The 6,440-nt window shown below is 39.3% G+C and overlaps 1 protein-coding gene across 1 annotated transcript; it reads left to right on the top strand.

Annotated features, from left to right (window-relative positions):
• The first annotated feature begins 3,879 nt into the window (after positions 1 to 3,879).
• On the top strand, positions 3,880 to 5,848 carry nog1 (noggin 1). The gene has a single exon (XM_051713534.1). The coding sequence runs from the start codon at positions 4,195 to 4,197 to the stop codon at positions 4,846 to 4,848; it is 654 nt and encodes a 217-aa protein (XP_051569494.1). The 5' UTR covers positions 3,880 to 4,194; the 3' UTR covers positions 4,849 to 5,848.
• Positions 5,849 to 6,440: the final 592 nt, after the last annotated feature.

Consider the following 6,440-nt stretch of genomic DNA (forward strand, 5'->3'; position numbering starts at 1 on the left):
ACAGTAGGGAGGCCGATCATACCGCTCTCTGGGTCTTTGTGTGCTCGCTGTAAACGTGTATCCTTGAGCAACAGTAGATTTTACCAGAAACTGTGTCTGAACTATCTCAGATCATTTTTGACTAAAATCCCATGGAAAAAAATATGATAGACACAAATGAGTTAATTATTGACGAACATTTAGACAAGAGTATAGAGCAATACAATGCATGTGGATGGCATAGCTCAGAACATTGGCTCTTGGAAGAATTTGAAGAGAATAGCATCAGAGTTCATATTGAGATCTCTTGTGAAACTCTAGAGGAGACACGTGTGAGATTACCGGAGTCTTTTTCTCAGGAGAAACATCTGAGAAGCGGGAGACTTCTGCATGTGATCTCCATTTAATCTCATTGCTGTCTAGTAGAAATATGAGTTATTAAAGAGATCTGATTTTATTTAATTATTTTCCTATTAACTACAATAAATACTGATCTACTGCCACTTCATCAAATGTGTGTTTAGGGACAGGTGAGGACGTCCTATCTTCAGAAGTGATCTACTCATAACGTAACTCATAAAATGTAGAATAAAATACGAATTTTGCATCTTGTGTAAGATGGAGCATTTATCAGTGTTCATCTCTGTGTTCAGTTATGACAACACTTCTCCAAGCTGTGCATGCGGAGCTTTTTGAGACGCATTCAAAGCTATGACAATACCCAGTCAGACCAAAAATACACCTGTGGCTTGTACCCCTGGCTGTAACAGTCTCTTCATACAAAAGTAAATGAGTTGAAGGTGTGAATTAGCTCATTCACACAGAAACAGAGATGCATTTATCTCTCTGCCTGCTTTATGGCCAGTGGAACGGCAGGTCACTTCTTCCATTAAATGATTCTCAAAGAACGCGAGTTTGACAGTAGCTAGAGGTTTCCACAGCGTGCGCTTGGTGGGGGATGTTCATTTTGGATTCATTTAGACTGAAAGTTTTATGGCCCCTTTCCCCCATGGCTTGAGCTCAAACTTAAATATTTGTCTTTCTTTAAGTTATGAATTGATATTAAGTAGTCACTTTAGACAGATAGACATACAGATAGATATATACAGAGAGACAGACAGACAAACAGATACTGTAGATAAACTGTCAGACAGACAGTTTATATATACACTATAAGGCCAAAAGTTTGTGGACACCCCCTTCTAATTAATGAATTTGGTTACTCCATTAAATCCAGTAAAGAAAAATCTTAATGTTTCTTTATGTAATGGTTTGGGCTTTGTGAGCTTCCAAATTTGTGGCAACTGTTTGGGGATAGCCCTTTTCTGTTCCAGCATGACAATGCCCCTGTGATCAAAGCAAGGTCCATAAAGAAATGGTTTACTGTGTCTGGCGTGGAAGAAATTGACTGGCCTGCACAAAGCCCAGACCTGAACCCCAATGATCACTTTTGGGGTGAACTGGAACAGAACTGTAAGTCAGGCCCCATCGACCAACATCAGTTCCTGACCTCACTGATAGACTTGTGTCTGAATGAGAGCAAATCCCTGCAGCCATGTTACTACATACAGTATAGTGGAAAGCCTTCCCAAAAGAGTGGAAGCTGTTATTACAGCAAAGGGGGAAATTGATGCCTAAGTCAAATATTCATCAAGAACATATGGTGTCCACAAACCTTTGGCCATATAATGTATATATATCACACAGACACACACACAGGCAGACGGAGAGTTGGGCTGCAACTAACGATTATTTTGATAATCGATTAATCTAACGATTATTAGAACGATTATTCGACTATTCTGCGATTATTGCAACGATTAATCATTAGCTCTGAACGATTATTCAGCTTGTGCACCGAGTTAAAAGGTTGCATTAAACGTGCTTACTAACAATAAAGAGGACAAAGTCATCCTTTAAAAATACCTCTAAATGACATTCACTGAATTAAAGGGAAAAATACTTTTTATTATGTTTAATTCAGTAAAGAAATTCACTGCAAAAAAATCCTATTGTTATCAAGTGTTTTTGTCTTGTTTTCCATTTAAAATTGTCTAAAAAGCCTTAAAACAAGATACATTTACTTGAGAAGCAACATATAAGATATTTAGACTTGCTTTAAGAGAATGTATCTTTAATATAAGTGTATTTTCTATATTAGTGTATTTTCTATATTTGTTTATACTTCTGCGAGTGCAGTAAAGATGAAATATACTTGTATTGAAGATCGATTCTCTAAAAGTCTAAATATCTTACATGCTGCTTCTCGGGTCAATGCATCTTTTTTTAAAGGATTTTTAGATATTTAAAAATATTTCTGCAGTATAGCTGCTAATGTAAATGTACATTGTTTTAAAGGAGTTTTAGATATTTATATTGGAAAACAAGCCAAAACAAAAACAAATTAAAGACGTATTTTGTTGCAGTGTATAATGGGGCGAAGACTACCCTCTCTCACCTTTCTGTTCACCTAAATCCATCTTTAACTCACATAAAACAAACTCTCTCTTATTAATAAAGCTGTGTATTGCCAGTTTTTTTCATGATAAGAAATGCACAGTGACACATATATTATGATTCAATAAGTCGCGAGTCATCACGTTATAATCTAGCTGCATTAAGCGCACGCGCACTCGAGAGACGAGCGTCCCCGTGACAGAGTGTGCATCAGACGGGTGCAGTTTCAATCTCTCCCCATTAGATCGGGACACTTCGCGCAACTCATAGAAGAGGCGCTGACCGCACAGAGAAATGCCAGTTTCGGAGTTTGTAGTTATTTACATGATCTACTTCCTTATTATTTGAACTTTAATAAAGTTATAACGCATTAAATATAACTGCATTAAAGATGTAACGCCGATGTGTTTCCTTTAAAGAGCTCCGGCTCCACTTATTCCACAATGAGAGTGCTTCTGTATTTACTTATTTTTAATTATTCCCTCATACTTTGCGGTCTACATCACCTGAAGCTGTTTGGAAAGTTTAGAGTGCGTCTGGACTGTGAGATGTGTTTTCTTCCTCTCCTCAGTCTGTCGAGAACTGCAGTGCTGCTCTCGTGTGCAATCATTAGAGTTTAATGTGATCTCATGTTACGTTAAATAAGATCAGACTATTCGACAACAAATTATTGTCAACAACATCAACTAATCGTTTCAGCCCTAACGGACAGACAGACAGACAGACAACGGACAGACAGACAGACAGACAACGGACAGATAGACAGACAACAGACAGACAGACAGACAACGGACAGACAGACAGACAGACAACGGACAGACAGACAGACAACAGACAGACAGACAGACAACGGACAGATAGACAGACAGACAGACAGACAGACAGACAACGGACAGATAGACAGACAACAGACAGACAGACAGATAGACAGACAGACAGACAGACAACGGACAGACAACAGACGGACGGACATTCATTTCTCATTTTATTTTTCTCTTTAAAAATATGAGTTATGTTAACCCTTTTGCAGGGTTGAATTTTATTTAGTTCAATGTTACAGGGTAGAAGTTCAGTCCAAAAATGTCCAATAAATTGTGAACATTATTGCACCACTCCACATTATTTACAGTGAGTAGTCTTGTGCTTTGTGCCAAAAACAATATTGTTCATGAAAAAAAAAAAAAAAAGTGTGAATGTTTCCCCACAACAAAACGATTGGTCTTGTTAAAGGGTTTAATATAGACAGGGTGTGATGTGTCCGACAGAGGGCGCAGCGACTCCAAACCCCTGAACGCTTCCAGACACGCCTCTCTCTCTCTCTCTCTCTCTCTCTCTCTCTCTCTCTCTCTCTCTCTCTCTCTCTCTCTCGCTGGAAGGAGGTATCCGGGAATCTCCTCCAAACAAACTCACTTTAAAAAAAGCAGTGCTGATGTATTACATCACGGGGCCGCGCGCGTATATATTAGAGGTGCGCGCGTAAGAGAGGCATTCCCAGAGTTCTGCACATGCCGACGCGTGATGCTGCGCACGCTACACAATTCTTATGCAATTAGCAGCTCACCAGCTCAGGACGAGACGTGGAGAACTGAAGTTTCAGACAGCAACAGGAATATTAATGTCCATATTTCATTTCCCATGCATGTTTTAAAGTTAGCATTCTTTTCCAGTCCTGTGATGTTGTGGATGGATTGAGCCGCTGTGTTAGTGTGGAAAACACTAAGTTGCATTGGATAAAAGTTGCAAATTCATTTGCGCATCATGATGGATCATCCGCAGTGTTTGCTGGCTGTGTACCTGCTGCTGGTGTCGTTCGCTCAGTGTCAGCACTATTATCTCCTCCGACCCATCCCCAGTGACACTTTACCCCTGCTGGAGCTAAAAGAGGACCCAGACCCGATCTACGACCCCCTGGAGAAGGATCTTAATGAAACTGAGCTGAGGAGCGTCCTCGGAGACTTTGCCAGCCGCTTCCTCTCCATCACACCCCCTCAGGACCGCTACACGGGCAACGAGGAGCTGGACGAGCTGGATCTCCTGCAGAACCCGACCGGACTGATGCCCAAAGACATCCGGGCTCTGGACTTTGACGTGCAGTGGGGCAAAAAGCGCAAAGCCAGCAAGAAACTGAAGCGGCGGCTGCAGATGTGGCTGTGGTCGTACTCCTTCTGTCCCGTGCTTTACGCGTGGAATGACCTCGGCACGCGCTTCTGGCCCCGGTACGTCCGGGCGGGCAGCTGCTACAGCAAGAGGTCGTGTTCGGTGCCGGAGGGCATGGTATGTAAACCGGCCAAATCCACGCACATCACGCTGCTGCGCTGGAGGTGCGTGCAGAGGAGAGGCGCGCTCAAATGCGCATGGATACCCGTGCAGTACCCCATCATCACAGAGTGCAAATGCTCCTGTGCCAACTGATCACGAATATGAATGAACTTAAGTTGTGAAAACTCTCATCTGACTCACATTTCAGGACTTGAGTTCCAAAACACGATCATATATATAACTGGACTTGAAGTTATGGAAACATAGATCAGATGCGTGTTTTTGGGAAGAAAAAATGTGTGTGTGTGTGTATATATATATATATATATATATATATATATATATATATATATATATATATATATATATATATATATATAAAGATGCATGTTTCTGGACTTTAAGTTATTAAAAAAAAAAAATGATTTTTTTGGACAAAAAGTTGTAAAAACTCTTATCTGGTACATTTTATTTTGGATTTAAGTTCCAAAATCTACAATCTGATACATATTACTGGACTTAAGTTATAAATACTGTTATCTAATACATATGTATATATATGTATGTGTAACTCTGATCTGATACATGCTTCTGGACTTAAGTTATAAAAAAGTAATGTTTATTTTGTGTTTTACTAACTGTATAATAACTTTCACTGAAAGTCATTTGATGCTGAACAGATGATTCATATGTGAATCAACATTTAATGACATTTCAAGCTATTTGAATGATTTGTTGAGCATTATGTCATGTAAAAATGTCTGTTAATCCCTTTAATGACAGTTGTTATAAAGTGTTCCCTTTTATTTTTCATTTGTATGCACTATCATGTGTAGGAATGTATTGTATGTATATTTAGTGCCATCATGTAATGATCTCGCTACTTGTAAAAAGCCAGTATTATGTGTACTATCCAGAGTCTACTGTATTTGTGGAAAACATTGGTTATCGTTTGTATTTATAATCGCAGAGAATTGCCCATAGAGCCATTTGAGATGTTTTATTTGGTTTTCCACTCAATGTGATGACCTCAGAATTTCTTATGGATTTTTAATGTCCCGCAGCTGTGACAGCTGCCCTCTGACAACAATTTATCCTGTAAATTAAGATGAACTGTTATTTATTCTTTATATTCAGATAATAAAATATCCGTAAAAACCACAACTGGCACATTAGAGCTTTTGTTTCGGAAGTCTTTGTTTCTTTTCATGTCTTCCAGTGAAGAAACTTCAAAGAGATTCTCCTAATTGACCATGAAATATTCTCACCTGGTTTAAGGGCCCCCGTTACCAGGCAACTGCTGGTGATGCTCTCAGGGGCCCCGCTTTATAATACAAACAATTACAATACCATACAAACATTACTGTATTACACAGTGCTCAGTACAAGTTCAGCTCAATCGACAGCATTTGTGGCATAATGTTGATTACCACAAAAAATGTATTTCGACTTTTCGCCTCTTCGAGGTTCCAGTGAGTCACTTACAGTGGACGTGAATGGGACCAGTCCATAACATTAAAATACTCACTGTTTCAAAGGCATAGCCATAAGATGTAAACATAAACCGTAAAACTTTAGTTCCTGATTTTCAGTGAGTTCATCAACTTTTGGACCCCACTGTAACTTCATATTCAAACTACTGACATGTTAAGCATTGTATAAATGCTTCTTAATGACTTATCAAAGTTATTAAAAAGCCTTAGCAGAAATAATATGATGTATGTCTCAAGCGGCAACCCCTTCTG

Source organism: Myxocyprinus asiaticus, chromosome 13, assembly GCF_019703515.2.
Source record: "Myxocyprinus asiaticus isolate MX2 ecotype Aquarium Trade chromosome 13, UBuf_Myxa_2, whole genome shotgun sequence".
NCBI classification, from domain to species: Eukaryota; Metazoa; Chordata; class Actinopteri; order Cypriniformes; family Catostomidae; genus Myxocyprinus; species Myxocyprinus asiaticus.

Coding starts and splice junctions, on each gene's coding strand:
- nog1 (XM_051713534.1), top strand. CDS start 4,195: ATGATGGATCATCCGCAGTGTTTGCTGGCTGTGTACCTGCTGCTGGTG.